Below are 17,604 nucleotides of genomic sequence, written 5' to 3'. Positions count from 1 at the left end.
AGTCACCATCTCACAGTAATAAATAATAATAGCAAACCCTATATACCATTTAGTGTATGCAAGATACTATTCTCTTTTTTTGTCTTTTTTTTTTTTTAAGGCCACACCCTGGGAGGTTCCCAGGTTAGGGGTCGAATTGGAGCTACAGCTGTTGTCCTAATCACAAAATTAAAACCTAGGTGGTCTGGTCCAGAGTCCATGTGATAAATGTTGCATGTGAATATGATCATCATCATCATCATCAAGTTGAATGCACATCCTAGTATACTAATCCCATTTCTCCCTTTGGTTTCTGAGCACACACCAGCACCTCTGCTTCTCTAGCTTTTGACTTAGTGTGAGGATGCTTCCTAAGTCACTGACATTCTGCTAGGGAGCATATTCATTCTTTCATCCATCAGTTCATTCATGTATTCATTAAGCATGCATAGGATCTCTACTGTGTTTTGGGCCTCAGGCCATACAAATGTAAAAAGACAGACTCTTTGTCTTCAAAGAGCTTAAAGTCTAGTTAGGAAGGGAATCATAATCCAGATGGTAAGAACTACACTAGAGATTCATGCAAGGGTGCTATGGAAGCAGAGAAGACCAAGGGGAGAGTATGGAGGTGGGAGGAAGGAAGGACCTGTGAGATCTTCTGGGAGGAAAGTGGGGTGATGAGGGGTAGAAGGGAACAGTTAAGTGGAGAATGAGTTAGGGAGTCTTCTCATGGCTCAGAGGATTAAGGATCTGGTGTTGTTATTGCTGTGGTTCTGGTTACAGCTATGGTGTGGGTTCAGTCCCTGACTTGGGAAGTTCTGCATGCCACAGGTAGGGCCAAAATAAAAAAGAATGAGGTTAAAGTGTATTCACAGGCACCAAGGCCCAGGAGCCCTTGGTGAAACCCCCAGGCACAGAGTCCAACACAATGAAAAGCAGGCTGCAGGGGGAATCTGGAGAAGTTCATAAGGGCCTAAGTACCAGGCCAGTTTGGTCTTGAGCAACTACTTAGCATTCCCTCTCCACCTTACTGGACATTATTTTTCCTTACAGCATTTATCACCATTTCCTTGCTATTTGTTTACTGTCTGTCTCCTCCCACTGGAATGTGATCTCCCCAAGGGCAGGGACTTGGTTTTTATTCACATTTATTCACCACTCTATCACCCCTGCCTACCACATGCACGTCTGTACTGCCTGGCTACTGTAGACACACAATAAATACTCTCAAATAAATGAATGAGTGAAATAAAATGAATAAACTCATGTCCTGGGAGCTCTAGGGAAGACAGAGAGCATTACCATACAGACCCGGACATCTAGGAGCTTACAGTCTAGGGGAACCTAACAGGTGGACTTGAGCACCTATCATACTTTGTCTTCTTTCTTCCTAAATGCCCCGCCTTCTCTCGCAGGCAGAACGTTCAGGCTGTCCCTTGACCATTCAAATTCCCTCTTCCCTCACACACATTTCTCCACCCCAGCCAGGACTTTGCATTCTCTGGCAGCGGCCTATGCTCCAACCTGCCCACCCTCCTGGCTCTGCCCATCCCAAATCCCAGTCCTAAGAGCTGCCTGAATCTGCGAGGCGGTGTTAGCATGATCAAACTAATTTTCACTAACATATGAATCACTGTCAGAGTAGTCTAGAGTATCCAGTTTCTTTAACTTTTTGTTATGGAAATGTTCAAACACATACACAGCAGAGAGAAGAGTATGATGAACTCTCATGTACCCCGTCACCCAGCTTCAACAAATACTAATATTCTGCCATTCTTATTTCTTCTATTCCTTACTTTTTTCTTGAAGTATTTGAAAGCAAATCCCAGGGGCCATACCATTCCACAGTTGCTGGCCTATAAATATTTCAGTATGTTTCTCCAACAGATAGGGACCTTTTCTTTTTTTTTTTTTTTTTTTTTTTTTTTTTTTTTTTTTTTATTTTTTTGTTGTTGTTGTTGTTGTTGCTATTTCTTGGGCCGCTCCCGCGGCATATGGAGGTTCCCAGGCTAGGGGTTGAATCGGAGCTGTAGCCACCGGCCTACGCCAGAGCCACAGCAACGCGGGATCCGAGCCGCGTCTGCAACCTACACCACAGCTCACGGCAACGCCGGATCGTTAACCCACTGAGCAAGGGCAGGGACCGAACCCGCAACCTCATGGTTCCTAGTCGGATTCATTAACCACTGCGCCACGACGGGAACTCCGGGACCTTTTCTTAAATAGCCACCATACCATTATCAAAGTTGACTAATTTACAATTTCATAATACCATCTAATACTTAACAGTCACTGTTAAGTTTTACCCAATTGTCTCAAAAATAACTTTCTGGGAGTTCTCTGGTGGCACAGAGGGTTAAGGATCTGGTATGGTCACTGCTGTGGCATGGGTTCAATCCCTGGCCTAGAAACTTCCACATGCCACGGGTGCAGCCAAATAGCTATATATATCTGTATATCTATCTACATACATAGATAGATATATAGATAGATATCTGTATATATAGTTATATCTTTCTGCATGGACTTGTTCAAACCAGGATCCAAACATGGTTTACACATCAGGCATATACTATTTAGGCTTAAAGCCACTTGTTGGAATTTCAGGCCTCATGGGAAAATGGGGACTAATCAGCCCTAAGCATCTCTGAATATTCCAGATTCTCTAACCCTAGGGGCTTCAGGGTGGCCTATCCTTGGCTGGAGAAAGGAGCTAACCATCTAAACTCCTCATCAGATCTCTTTTCTGTTCCCCAATAAGGGATGAAGAGATTGTTGCTTCACGGTGAGATGGGGAGGGGGTAACCAGAGAAATGCCTTGCAACTAGCTTTCTGTTCTGCCTCCTATTAGAACTCCCCCCGCCCCAATCCCCACCCCCATCCCGGTGGACCTCTGAAATATTTGGTTCAGCCGTGTAAAAGTAATTGTAATTGCAGTCATTCCTGAGAGCTGCTTACCATTATGCCTAATTACAGCACAGCACCATAATCATTATGTGTATCATTAAAGATGTGTCGGATTGACTTTGTCACAAGTTTGATTTGATTTCAATATAAAACTGCTTCAGTACACAGCCTTCAGAGCTTGTTGCTCCTGGTCTACCAGGGAGCAGGAGACCAGCTGTTGGCAAGCCGGCAGCTGAGCATCCCATCCCGTCGTCCTGCCCTGCCGCTCCCATCCCGTCCCATCCATCCCATCCCATCCCATCCTGTCCCATCCAGTCCCATTCACTTCTGTGTGCTCTGATTTCTGCAATTGAGACTGGAGGTGCCTGTCCGCCTGCCCTTCCTCTCTTCCTCTCCACAGGCTGCACATCTGGGCTTGAGGCAGAATGATTCACTTGCAGACAGAAACAACCAAAACAACAAAACCCTGCAGGCTCTGCCAGCATCAACTGCTGCTTCTCCCGTCCACGGAGATCTCGGTCAAGCTTCTTATTGACTCAATCCATGCAACATCTTCATTATTCTCCCCATCTGGGAGATAGGTAATGTTAGATGAGCCAATGTGTCTAAAGTCATTGAGTTCATCATTAGCAGAACCAGAAGGAGAACCGGAGGCTGTGGCTGCTGAGCTAGAGCTTCTGTGGGAGCTTCTGTGGGTCAGACTCCGTCCATTAGGCCTTCCTCTCTTGTAATGGATACATTTTCAGTTATCAAGTGTACAAGAGGAGGCTGTCTGTGCTGCTGGGCAACTTCCTGAGAGGCAGGCACATGAGAGTTGAGGGGTGGAGAGTGGAGAGCAGCATTTTTCCAATGCATGATTCCAAGTTGTGGGAACCAAGCTGATAGCCAGGACCAGACCTTTCCTCATCGGTACATTGTCAGGCTGCCTCTGCCACCAGGTTTCTTGCTGCTTGCCAGCACTGAGACAGTCACTAATCAGGTAAACCAGTGTAGAAGAAGCATGTCTACCATATCAAATCATTGCCTAATGAGCCTTCCCTTTAGGGTCCTGTGCAGACCTGATAAATGAGGCCAGTGCACGTCTGCCCAAATGCTCATTCATTCAAATGGCCTTAAGTGAGGCCCATCTTTGTCCCTGCTCTGTGCAAAGTAAAGCTACCATCTGGCTCTTGCTCCTGAGAGCTACACTTCTGGCCGAATGGGGAAGAAGGGTGTGTAAACACATATGTCAGAGTGGGCCAGAGGGCTGTAAATGACCTTGCTGAGGCACAGACAAGAGAGCAAGGACCTCGCCTTTGGGGAGTCAGCAAAGACTTCAGAGAGGTTACATTTGAGCTGAGTCTTGAAAGATGAGTAAGAATGGTCTCGGCTGAGAAGGGAGGGCTAAGTATTCTCTACACAAGGAATAGTGAGTGGAAAGGCAGGAAGGTGTGACAGAGCATGAAGAAACCCAGGATCCTTTTGCAGATGTAGGCTATATAATTTTCTTTTTTTTCTTTTTCTCTCTTTTTTATTTTATTTTTAGGGCCGCACTGGTGGCATATGGAAGTTCCCAGGCTAGGAGTCAAATAGGAGCTGTAGCCACTGGCCTACGCCACAGCCACAGCAACGTCAGACCCAAGCCACATCTGTGATCTATACCGTAGCTCAGGGCAATGCCAGATCCTTAACCCACCAAGCGAGGCCAGGGATTGAACCTGCATCCTAATGAATGCTAGTCAAATTCATTTATACTGAGCCATGACAGGAACTCCTTTTTTTTTTTTTTTTTTTTAATTTTCCATTAAAGTATCTCAAGGCCTTAGTAATTTACAGTTAGACTTCCAGGCAAACCATCACTCCAGCTTTTTCCTGGTTTTCATGGCCTGTGCTTCCTCCCCACCACCCCCACCCCACCCTGCTTTGTGGCCTTTCTGCAGAACCTCAGTGCTTAGCTCAAAAGCTGGTGCTGAAATGCACCGTTTCAATTTGTTCATTCCGAATTTTGCACCAATCACATTGGCCCACTGGGTGACTGAGATACATGTTCTAGGTTTCTTGGAGCAGCAAAAGGAGGCCTTTTTCCCTCTGCTCCCCGAGGAAGCAGAGCTTGCCTGCCATGGGGAAGGATGGCACAAAATCTCTGGGAACACCTGGGCTCCATGTGCTAGGCCTTTACTGCCCCGTGTCTGCTCTCAACCAAATGGCCTGTTTGCTTAGCTGCTCACTGCTATCTTCATTAGAGGAACATTAAAACACTTGGTTTGGGCGTGGCAAGGTAATGACTCATCCTTATATGGACTCGTAAGTAAACTATTAGGGGGCTTGCCTTGGTACACCTATACTAATCTGCTGGCGTGCATAGCATTGAAGGGACAGACCCGCAAGTTAGAGTTTTTTGTAATGAAAGTGAACGCCCCTCCATTTCTCTAGCCTCTAGGGTTTTTTCACAAAATTTCTTCCACTGATCCTCATAAACACCCCTCTAAAGTTGGGAGGGTGGAGATCTGTGTCCCCACTTTACCAATAAGGAGACTGAACCTTGATGGGTTAAGTGATTCCAAGTGGTTCCAGTGTGACTGGAAACCAGGCCCTACCCCTACTCCCACGGTGGTCAAGGTGCTGGGAGTTTTTCTACTGCCCAGAGCTCCCTCCCCTGAGCCAGCCTCCCCACCCCCCCACTATGGCGGGGCGAGTGTGGGCAGAGGCAGTGCTCCCATATTTACAAGACATCTGGCTGAGGTCAAACACGCAAGTCTACATGCTCCTTGCACCATTCACTGCACACTCGCCTTGAGAAGGACCTCCGGATGTTTGCCGTGTTAGCACCAAACTAGTACAGTAGATAAAAAGCAGCCTCAGGAAGCAAATACCCCTCCAAGATGTAAGTCATTTACTCCCTTCTTACCAGCAGGATCAGGTTCAACCTGCATAAATCTATTTTAGCGTATTTTAATTGCTTGTAAACTAAGTGTTTCCTGGATATGCCACCGACCATGAATAATTAGAATCATTTCAATGACTGGGTTTTCAAAAGGGAATGGGAGAACCGACAAGAAGGGGCTGCTCAGAAAGGAGGGTCATTTGTTAAGCCTGAGTGGGAGCGTTTGTCTCCAGTTTGGTTTGGTTTTGTCTTTTTTTCATGATGTCACTAGAGCTGCCTGTTTTTCAGCTACTCTGGCTGCCCTTCATTTTTTATGCATCTCTCATGTTAAGTGATGCCAGCTGCTGACAAGGACAGGACCCAAGTGGCCACAGGTCAGAGCCATTCATTCACTTAGCCAAGATGTATGGAGTGCCTACTATGTGCCAGGCCCAGACCAAATCCACAGGATAAGGAAAAGAATAACGCCCCATTCCAACCTTGAGGAGAACATGGCCTAGTGGGGGAGACGGGCACATAGACAAACAATTACACTATAACGTGATAAGTACTAGAATAGAGAGGTCGACAGTGAGCTGTGGGAACACAGAGGAGGAACTTATTCCATCAGGGGGAGTGGGGACTAGTGCAGCCAAGAAGCAACATTTAGCAGGGGTGAGAGGGAAGCAGAAGGGTTGACCAGATAACGAGGAGCGGGGAGAGACGCTCCCATGCAGTGTGGCTACACTTTAGGGGCCAGAGCCTGGCCCATGGTGTGAGATAAGACTGGAGGGGTCGGTTGGGCCAGACTGCGAAGGCCTTTGTGTGTCTTGCCCAAGAGTTTGGATTGGGTCCTGCAGTCAGTGGAGAGACAACCATGGTTTTTAAGCAAGAGGAATGACCTGATCAGATCTGGATTTCGAACAGAAAACTCAGGGAGGGAGGGGAGACAAGGAAATCAGAAATTGACTCAGAGCACAGCTTTGCTTTGTCTTCCCCTGGACATCAGGAGCTCTTACCTACATGTCTGTTAGAGCACTTACCACAGAGAGTTAGAGTAGCTTGTTCGCAAGCTGCCTCCCCATCCACTCCTTGAGGGCAAAGGCTGAGTCTCAGCCATCTCTTCGCACCTAGAGCCTGCTACACAGGAGTCCTCAGGAGACGCTGGTGTCAAGCAACTGCGGGTACAAGTGAATCAATAGGTTCTAAGCAAGTTCAACTCTGATTTGCTTCCAAGTAACCACTGCGATGGATCTATCAGAGATAAATCCTACTGTGATGGAATATCAAGTCTATCCATGACTTTCCCCCTGTCTCTGCCAATCCCATCAACCTATCTTTGTCTGTCACAAAGGAAGGATGCGCTGTTCAGAGAGGACAAGAAAGTTGCTTACAGAGCTGTGCTGGTGCTAGTTATGACCCCGTTCTTTCTCATAAATTAACTTTTGATGACTTGTTTAGGATGTATCTTCATTGTCCTCATTCTGCTGCTTCTGCCTTTCTTACCTTCTCTGCCTTCCTACTTAAATCTGATTCATCCCTCAAGGCTACTTCAGTTGCTTCCCATCTCCTCCATGAAGCCTCAGCCATCACTCAGCCCCTATACTCAGAATTAAGAATTCCCACCTGAGGTCCCATAGCCCTGTAGAAGTGACTTGCCTGTAAGGTTCATCTCATCATAGTTATTCCTGCACCTCTTTGCCTTCTCTACTAAACTGCAAGCTCCTCAAGGCCAGGGGTTGTCTACTTCATCATTGCCTCCCCAGCACCTCCCACGCCACATCCTGCCCCAGCAGACAACCAGTGAGCATCTTCAAATAATACCTCAAGTATATTGCATGCTGTCTGGCTGTCCCTTTAGAGATAATGCCAGTCTTGGGAGTAACCTTTGCTGCTCTGTGCCTTCTTGTGCCCAGTGAGATATGTTTTGCTTCCTCTAATGAATGGCAATAAGAACAATCACTGTTCATCAAACAATGTGAATATCTCACAGAGATAAAGATCCCCTAATCCCATATCATTTCAGGTATTTTGAAAGCATGAAATCCAGTGCCTCTACCAGAAGCATAAGCACACTAACGCATGCAGGGTTATAAGTTCAGATCTTTAGTGAGGAGCTTACTGTATGAGGGGGACTCACCTATGGTGCCAACTGAGCAAAAACAGATGACCATTCTCTTTGGAAGGACTTATACTGAATTAGCTCAACTCAGAACACATTAAGCATCAAGGACCAGAAATTCAAGTTTTCTAGGTAGAAACGTCCAGCAGACAGTTGTAAATTCAAGTCAGAGGCTGGGGATAAACACGGAAACCAGAAATGTAGGCTCTCTGCATGGAAGTGCTTGAAACCACAGCGGAGAGTGCGAGCTCTTGCAGAAAGAGAGAAAAGAGCTGAGAGTACAACCTGGGGGCACCTACACTTAAGAGACAGGTGACTGAGGAGGACACAGGGAAGGAGACTGAGAAGGAACAGAGAGGAGCCGTGATGCAAGAGAAGATAGCACCAAAAATGCAAGGGTAGTTGATGACAGGTGCTGGAGAGCGATCAAATAGAACAAGTGATCACTGAAAAGAAGATATTAGGTTGGGTAATTAGGGGGTCACTCTTGGTCTCCTAAGACAGGAACAGCAAATATAAGGCACATAGGACTACTTCCCCCAGCCCCCACCCTGCCCACCAGGTACCCATGGATTACAGTGACTGATTTTGACATATTTTTCTGCTGAACTTAAACACAGCCTCAGAATCCTCAACACAGTACCCCAAGCAGCTACTCCCAGTTAGTCAGAGCTGCCAACAAACCAAAATCCCTTTGCCATCCTTCTCCTAGAAAACAGTTTGATGGAGGTGTAGGGAAGAAATCAGACAGCAATGGGTTGAAGTATCTGAGAAAGGAAGAGGTCAAGGTGGTGAAGAAAAGAGAGCTTACGAAGTGTAGCAGTGAAGGAACAGAGAGGGCGGTTGCTTGGGGCAGTGTAAGGATCAAGCCAGAGACTAATCCTCCAGTAGAATCCACTTTCTTAAGGTCAACTTAGTACTTGTCCAGCAGCAAGCCAGGTAAAGCAATATCCCTGTACTCTCCCTTCTTCCATCCCCACCCTTGGCTGAAGGAAAAATTGATGTTAAATAAAAAAGCTTAGTGTGTAGGCTTGTTTCCAAAATATTCATTTGATTAACAGAGACATATGGTATAATCAGAGTTGGCCCTGCACATATTTATGAAGGAAGAATTCTCTCTAGTAGTGGAAATTTGAGGATCAGCAGTGATGTGGGAAAGGTATTAGTCTTGGCCAGGGCCCTTCCCCCAAACCCCTTGAAAACCACACCCTGAAGGAAAGCCTTGGCCCTGAGAAGACACTCTGCCATTGTCTCTTCTGCCACCTCCTCTGTGACTCTTTCCTTCCTTGCCAGTTTACTCCACACACACATTTTTCTCTCCTCTCCTTTCTATCACCTCTGTCCCCCTGCCTCTTTCCCACCACTTCCAATTTCTCATTCCCTCCTGCTCTCTTCCATTTTTCCTGGTCTCATTCATTGGGACCCTTCTCTTCTTGATCTCTCCACCCTCTTTCTGGCTTCAGAGTTTTTGGATACAGGGTAGGTTCTTCAGAAGTTCCCCCTCATCCAGTCTGAATGGGCATTGATAAAAAAAAATCCAGTTCTACTACTATCTCTTATACATACAACTCATGTTTCTTTGTACATTTGATAAAGCACAATAAATAATAATATTCTAGCATTTAATAACATTTACTCCACATTTACTATGTTCCAGGCACTGTTCTAAGTGCTTGGCACGAATTAACTCACTTATTGTCACAACAACTCTTAACAGGGACATTCTGTTACTATTCCCATTTTACAAAGAAAACCAGAGCACAAAATAGTTGATTAACTTGCCTAATGGTCACACAGGTAGCAGCAGATGGTGGAGCAAAGATTTACAGCCCATCCCATATGACTCCAGAAATCTCACTCTATAACCGCTATGCTTTTTGCTTCACAGTGTAGTGGAAAGCCCGCTGGACTGAAAGTCCAAAGCCATGGGTTAAAGTTCACATCTGTTACTTTAGTACTATGATCTTGGACAAGTCACCTCACTTGTCCAGTGCCCCACACTTGTAAGGACATTTTATTGTGCTCTGGCCAATACCACACAGTTAAGCTTGGATTTATTCCTCTGCCCTTCCTGTAATTATTTTTCCCTCTCTATTTAGATTTTCATCTCCTGGAGAGCAGTCACCAGACCTTATTCTTTTTTTGTACTCAGCTTACCCCCAAGGACCTAGAATAATGCTCAGCACCAAATAGAACATACACATGCGTACACACACACACACACACACACAAACACACACACTACTGTGGATTTACTAACATAGGAACCTTAGTGACTACAAAGTACACCAAAGGGCTATATATGTGTGTGTTCATGAAGCTTCCAAGTACGTTAGCTAATAAGACTAGTTAATATTGGGTGCATTCTTTGTTTAAATATAATTGGTACTCAAATAAGTTAACATTTCCCAGGTTTACCTGATTATTTTGCATAGTAAACTTTTTTCTATACCAAGAGTTAACATACCTTTAAAACTTCCACATCATGGAGTTTCCATTAAGGTTCAGTGGATTAAGAACCTGACTGGTATCCATGAGGATGCGGGGTTGATTCCTGGCCTCGCTAGTGAGTTAAGGATCCAGCAATGCCATGAGCTGCAGTGTAGGTCACAGATGCAGCTCAGATCCAGTGTTGCTGTGGCCGTGGTGTAGGCTGGCAGCTACAGCTCCAATTTGACCCCTTGTCCAGGAACTTCCATATGCCACAGGTGCAGCCATAAAAAGGAAAAAAAAAAAAAACTTCTGCATCATAAAACTATTTCCATGCCTCATTCATTTATTCATTCAAACAGTTCTTGGCACTTGGGCTATGAGCCTCACCCCGAAGCAGTTCTTAAGTAGCAACCCTGTTCAAGGTGGGAACTGAGCTCTGCAGGTGGGATACAGATGGGGTGCCTGCTTTCCATCCTCATGTTCCCTCCACATGTATCAGCTTGTCTCCAGCAGCCCTGTAGCTCCCTGACCTCTCAGCCATGCTTTGGACACTCCTAATTCCCTGTTCCCCTGCTTACAAGCAATCACCTTTGATGTGCTGCTTCCTGCCAGTTCAGTTCAACAGCTAATGGGGTTATTATTTTTGTTTGTTTGTGTTGTAAAGCCATGGCAATAAAATTTACTCTCAATAATACACCTGCAATTTTATGTCCTTAAAATGTACCTTAAATGATATATGTAATAACCAAATTTCCTGTAAACAGAAATGTTTTTCTGGGGAAAAGAGGGCTTTTTTGTTTCCATCATGGTTGGGCCCAAGTTCTTTGATGGAGTAATTGGTGATATAGGAAAGGTTGAGAAGCATCTTACAAGACCATGTTATGGTTCAAAGCTCCGGCGCTATGTTATTCTGGTTGTGACGAGTTCTGTTCACAGGGTGAGTCAGGACAAGAAATGCTCTTCCTGTCAGGGCCCACATTAGTCTCCAGCATGACCTCCTCAGCTGAAGACAGAGCAAAGCTTCAGGGGTCTGTAAGAGGGATTGGCATTGACCGTGGGCTTGCCCTGATAGGATCAAGTCTGATTTTTAGGAAAAGGTAAACTGTGTTTTAACAATAAAAGATTTGAGAGCTTTTTCGGACTATCATAAAAAGGGAGCTGGTTTTTTATAGTGACTAGGAGAGAGAGATTACTAGCTTAGCCATAGGAGTCTATTGCCAGCATGGCAAATGTATTCCTTTAGGCATCTTTCTCAGGCTGACTCTTATCCCCGAGGCTGAGGCTCTAAGATATTCCACTTTACCATTCTCTTTCTCCTTCTCTGGTTACTCTTTTTCTTTTTCTGCCTATTCACTGGCTCTCCTTTTCCCCCTCCTGACTTAGTCCTCAGTCATGACCTCACTTCCACACACCATCCTCACTTCTCCAGCCACCTGCCAGACATAGCGACCCACATATCCTACTGTCATCTCAAAGCCACAGAACCCAAGCCCATCCCCTTCCCTCAGCTAGACCAGCTTTTCCCACTACTTTACCTGGCTCTATCAGTGGCTTACCCACTGACCCAGACTAACTCAAAATCTAGGCATCAACTTTGACCTCTCCCCTGCTGTCTTTTCCTCCACAGCCAGCCAATTAACAAAGTCCTCATGTGTCTACTTACACGATGTCTCTTTCCCATCCTCTCCATCCTCACAGCAACCACCCTTGTTCAAGCCCTTGCTTCTCCCCCTTGAACCATGGCCTCCACATTGGTTGCCCAGCCTTTGCATGCTGCTCCCGGGTATCCTAAGGCACAGCTCCAGTCCTGACAGGCCTGTCACATCAAGTCCTGTCTCCTCACCCTGAGGTTCATGGCTTCCCAATGCTCTTCTACAACTTTAGCCAACTCCCCAGACTTGTCCTGCCTCCACTAATTACCCTCCACCCCACCCAGTCCCTGCCTATTTGCAGTCACCCCATTCTTCAAGACTCTGATTCTCCCAACTAGCTGTGAATGCCTTCAGAGTCCCAAACACATTTTCTTGTATTCCTTCAACAAACATGGATTGAGTACCTATTATTTTCCAGGCCTTATGTGAGGAGCTGTAGGTAATATAAATATGAATACAATAGTGTTCTTCCCTGGTGAAGCTAAGGGACCAGAATGACAAATATAACTAACTCAAAATCCCTATCAGGCCGCCTCTGACTCCCATCCTATGAGCCCCTCCCCTCAGCCTATAAATATACTTAAGGTCCTCCTGGGAGTTCCCGTCACAGCTCAGTGGTTAACGAATCTGACTAGGAACAATGAGGTTGTGGGTTCGATCCCTGGCCTCGCTCAGTGGATTAAGGATCCAGTGTTGCCATGAGTTGTGGTGTAGGCTGGCAGCTGCAGCTCCAATTAGATCCCTAGCCTGGGAACCTCCATATGCCACAGGTGCAGCCCTAGAAAAGGCAAAAAGACCAAAAAAAAAAATCCTCCCATCTTAAGATACCCACCCTACTCCAGCCCCACCCCTGTACCAAATTCCTTAAAGAGAGAGGGAGGAAGAGAGAGTATTCTTACCCATTTTTATCTCTACTTCTTCCCAATGACTCTTCAGTCTCCTCCACTCAGGCCTTGTCCACACCCTCCACTGCCTTTGCTGCAACAAAGATCTCTTTCCAGTGGACAAATAGGAAGACTGCCCATCCTTTCATTTCACCAATCTGCAACATCTCAAGTCATCACCAGAACTGTTTCCTCTCCCTCTGTCCAGCCCTGAAGTGTTGGCTGTTCCCCATGACTCTTTCCTCACCTCTCTCCTCTTCTCCCCCCTGTAGTAAGCCTCTACTGCCAGCCAAGGCAATTCTTATCCAATTCTTGTATGTCATTGATAACTCCCAAATCTCTAACACACATCCTGTATCTTAGTCCCAACCTTCCAGCTAAATTCCAGCCCATAATATCATCAGGATTCTGACCCTCAACATGCTCCACCCAGCCCCCCAACACACATAACACCCCACCATGAATCCTTGTCCTCTGGCTGTATTCCTCACCCCATTACTGCACCTCCTACACAGTCAAGGGAAATCCTTGACTTTGTCTTCTTTCTTTCTTCCCACATCCAACTCATTGTTTAGTCTTACTGATGCTATCTTTTTAAATTTTTCAATATCTCCATTTCTCCCACAACTGTTCTGGCTCATGCCCTATTACCACTCATGGTGGCCCCTGCACCAGTCTCCTCACTGGTCTCCCTACTCACATTCCTCCCCTCAAATTCCATTCCATTCTCTACACTGTAGCCATTGAGTTCCTCTAAAGTGTATTGCTGAACTGTTCATCCCTTCCTTTACAAGCTACCCCCCACCACAGGTTTCCATTCACTTTTGCCACAAATTGTTATTTACCACCTCCTAGAGTAACAGTTCTTGGGAACTGGCTCTACAGCAGGGAGTCAGGAGACAGTGTTCTGCCCTCATGAACATTTTGGCCTGGGATCAAGCCAAATGCCTAAGTATGAGGAGCAGGCAGTGCCTACCATGAAACTCATCCTGCCTCCCCAGCTTCATGCCCTGATTCTCCTTCTGCCCTACCCTCAAGCCATATCAAATTCATTTCAGTGCCTAAAATGTGCTCTTCTGTTTCATTCTCCCTGTCCTTGCCCAGGCCCTCTTGGGAATGCCTCCCCCCACCCACCAGGGCCCCTTGGCAGACCCCCTACACAGTCACTTCCTCTGGAGTAGTTTAGAGTCTCCTATGGGCAGTGCTGATCTCCAGAATGACCTGGGTTCAAATCTCACACCTCATGTGCTAGCTGTGTGACCTCTGTCACGTTATCTGACAGTCCTGTGCTTCAGATCCTCATCTTAAAATGGAAGTCATTCTAGAGCCTCCATATGAGTTGGTTGTGAGAATTGTCAGACCATAAAAAGTACTGAGACACTTCAAGTGCCTGACACATAATAAGCTTTTAATCAATAGTAACTGTTATTGGCATTGAAAACAAACTATGGTTACCAAAGGAGAAAGTAGGGGGGATAAATTAGGATTCTGGGATTAATATATATATACACTACAATATGGAAAATGGATAACCAACAAGGATCTACTGTATAGCACAGGGAACTATATTCAGTATCTTGTAATAACCTATGAAGGAAAAGAATATATATATATGAATCACTTTGCTATGTACCTGAAACTAACACAGTGTACATCAATTATATTTCAATTTTTAAAAAGATGAAAAAAATAACTGTTATTACTTATATCTTTAGTATTGTACCTCTCATCTCACTGTTCTATAATGCCCCTTCCTACTAAACATGTCTCACTGTCTTGTCACCCCACCTACTCAGGCACATAGTAGGTACTTAATAAATGTTGAAGGAGGAATAAAAGGATTGGTTTTTCCAGGTTTGTGGTTTGGTTTTCTGTGACCACATGGGATTATGAAGGAATAACAGCAACATTAAGGCTTCTTCTGAATATCTTCTTGACCTAATATTTAAGTGTGTGCTGTTTACACTGCGTGAGCAAGAGCTGAACTGAACTGAGCAAAACCGAGCTATGTTTGTTTCTTTATTCATTGACTCTTGGGTCGAGAAGGTTCCAGCTTCCCTCAAGTACCATTCCCTTCCAGTCCCATCCTCAGCCCCACCTCATACTTTCTATTTGCCCCTTTCCCACTGCCACCATGTTCTCCTCAAAAAAGCATAATGGGAAACCCCAAAAGCAAAAGGAGTGCTGAGGGAAAAGGGGAAGGGGTGGAGAAGGGTTAGCACCTCCCTCCTTCCTTTGCTGAGATCAAAGCCAGCGTTTGCACTTGCTGGGCTGGGCGGCTGGCCTCTTTCATGCCCTGCTCCACCTGTCTGGGAATGGCGTTGCCGCTTGCCCATTTCCTTTCCTCGTCAGGACTGGAGGGCAGTTTCAGGGTGGGGCCTTGAGCTATTTCTAGTGCCGGCCAAATCCCTCCACCCCAATATCTTAGCCTTGTGTGATCAGATTTCCTTTCTACCTCGCTGGTAAGTAACAAGTGTCAGGAGCAGAGGGCAAGAAACTGAGAGAAGTCAGTTTCTCCACCGGCCCTAGGCGGAGCTCATGGTTTGAGCAAGTGGGAAGCTGCCGGGGCTGCTGGGCTTTGTCTGGCAGGAGGAACAGGCTCTTTTTTCTGCATCACAGCCCCCAGTGCCTAGCCCGACATCCCCCAGGGTCTGGATGAGGCACCAGTTAGGCAACTGCTTCTTTGCCCCAGGAGAAAGGAATTCACAAGTACTGAAATCCCGCCATGTGGTGGGCCCTCTGCTTGGCTCTTTAATGTATATTATCTCTATGATTCCTAACAACGCAGCCAGTGTTTATCATTCCTCTGGTTGCAATGACGAAAGAGATTAAGAAACTCGCCTGAGGCACACAGCTCAATCTGGGTACGAAAATCTCTGCTCTGCCTGACTCTACTGGCCTCATCATTTGGCCTCAAGAGCCAAGAAAAGCTGTTAATGCCATAAATTGGCTCTTTGCATTATTCCACAGAATTAACTGAACAGCCAGCTAAACTATTTGTGAATTAATTTCATTCACCATAATTTTAAAATAAAGGTTGAAGGAGAACCTTGGATGACTTGAGTTCAACTCTATAGGTTCCGCAAAGAGAATATGACAGAAGTTTCTGCCTTTGCAGAGTTCATGGTCCCATAGAAAAGAGTTAATGAGTGCAGAACTAAAAGCATAATGAAACACAGCAACAGAAATGCCACGACAGAGCGAGAGTAGGGAAGAGGGCACCACCTCTGCCTTAGATACGGCCTCTGCCTTCCCAGTGACCGTCAGCTTCCCTCAGCCCCAAGCAGAGCCTCCCAAGGCCAGGACCAGCCAGCTGCCCTGCAGAAGTAGATCACAAAACAGTGTCTTTCTTAAATCATCTGTGCCCCCGATCCTAAGAACACCACAAATAAGCAGGGCCTGGGAATAATATTTGATTGACAAAGGCGGAGAGATGTTTAAGAACCAAAACTTGGCTTTTACCTGCAGCCAGCCTGCTTCAGCAGAGAAGGGGTCATTTATGGGTCAGTTAAAGCCAGGTGCTCATGCAGCCAGGACAAGAGCCTCGATCCCAGTCGAGTGGAGCTCTGTCACATGGCAGTCAGTTCTGACCCCAGATGACCATCTTGCAACCGTGTGCTCTTGGCCTAAGAAGGAGCTACAGCAGGAGAGCGCAGCTAACCATGCCACGGGCCCTTGCAGTGAGGACATGCTGTTCCGGACACTCAGCCCGAAACAGATAGCTCACGGCATGCCTTGCTGACAGAGGATCAGCAGTGTTATCTTCAGAGATGGAGGCAGAACGTTCCCTCCTCCTAGACCTCAGTGAGGCCCCCTGCCCCTGATTTTAATAGCACTTTGATGCCAGGGGTTTGGGTCTCCCAGAGTGGTGCTTCATTGCAGCTGGCTTTCTGCTATTGCTTTCTCTCTCAACTCGTCTTTCTATACCATGAAACGAGTGCACTACTTGACACGCTCCCGAGGAGGAGAGGCTGCCTAAGGAGAGAGGGCCACACCTGTTTGAAGCCTTCTCTTCCACAGCCAAGCCCACAAGGTCCTCAGGCTTGGACTGAGGGGCCCTCCTTGGCTAAAAATACAAACCTCTCAAGTTTCTTTGATCATAATGGGGGAGTTAGTTTCTGGATCTGTCCCCCAGGTAATCCCTCTTTGCCCACACCATACATGGATTTGGTAAAGGCGATCTCCACACAAGGCCTCTTCTATCTCCAGAACTCTGGGCTTTAGGCATCAGAGAGTAATAAGTCCAGCAGGAAGGAACTAGACTCCTCTCTCCTTTCTAAGTCAGTCTCCCCCGCCACCCCCCAAAAAGGGCATCATAAGCATTGGCACCATCTTGGTCATTTGTCTTTTCGTTAAATGTGTAGAGTCTTCTGTTGTGGATGTGCAAAAGCCATCTCCCCATCAAATCACTCCCAGAGATTCCACAAAGATGCTGTTAGAATCCCTAGAGATTGTTCCACAACCTCTCCCACGGTGCCAGATGTACATCCAAGACTTTTAACAAGGATAATTTGGTGACAATGGCATTAACCCTGGATTATTTTTTAGAGGCTCTTTGAATGACTTCAAATTCATGACATATACCAAGATCCCTTTTTTTTTTTTCGTGCCCTCTGTACCATTTTTTTTCCCAATGGAATTTGAATTTCCCTGGCTTACTTACCGCCTAACAATATCACTATTGAAAGCACATCATGTTAAGGACCATATGCTCTCTCCAGTAAAGCGTGCATAAATACTATTTCTGTTAAAAACTAAACAGAAATAGTAGCTTTGTATATTTCC

At 46.0% G+C, this 17,604-nt stretch overlaps 1 protein-coding gene across 2 annotated transcripts in view; it reads left to right on the top strand.

Annotated features, from left to right (window-relative positions):
• The window catches only part of HDAC8 (histone deacetylase 8), a 240,500-nt gene that overhangs the window by 196,029 nt on the left and 26,867 nt on the right, over positions 1 to 17,604 (top strand). The window contains exon 10 of one of the 2 annotated variants that reach the window (XM_021080458.1): positions 3,287 to 10,573. The exons of the other annotated variant lie outside the window; for it this stretch is intronic. Within the exon in view, the coding sequence (XP_020936117.1) occupies positions 3,287 to 3,421 (135 nt within the window). The 3' untranslated portion in view covers positions 3,422 to 10,573. Of the gene's footprint in view, positions 1 to 3,286; positions 10,574 to 17,604 lie in introns of those variants that run through there. 2 annotated transcript variants of the gene reach the window in all.

The sequence above is a fragment of the Sus scrofa genome, chromosome X, assembly GCF_000003025.6.
Source record: "Sus scrofa isolate TJ Tabasco breed Duroc chromosome X, Sscrofa11.1, whole genome shotgun sequence".
Taxonomy (NCBI): Eukaryota; Metazoa; Chordata; class Mammalia; order Artiodactyla; family Suidae; genus Sus; species Sus scrofa.
Note: the sequence above shows the minus strand (reverse complement) of the source record. Positions and strands in the feature narration are given on the sequence as shown.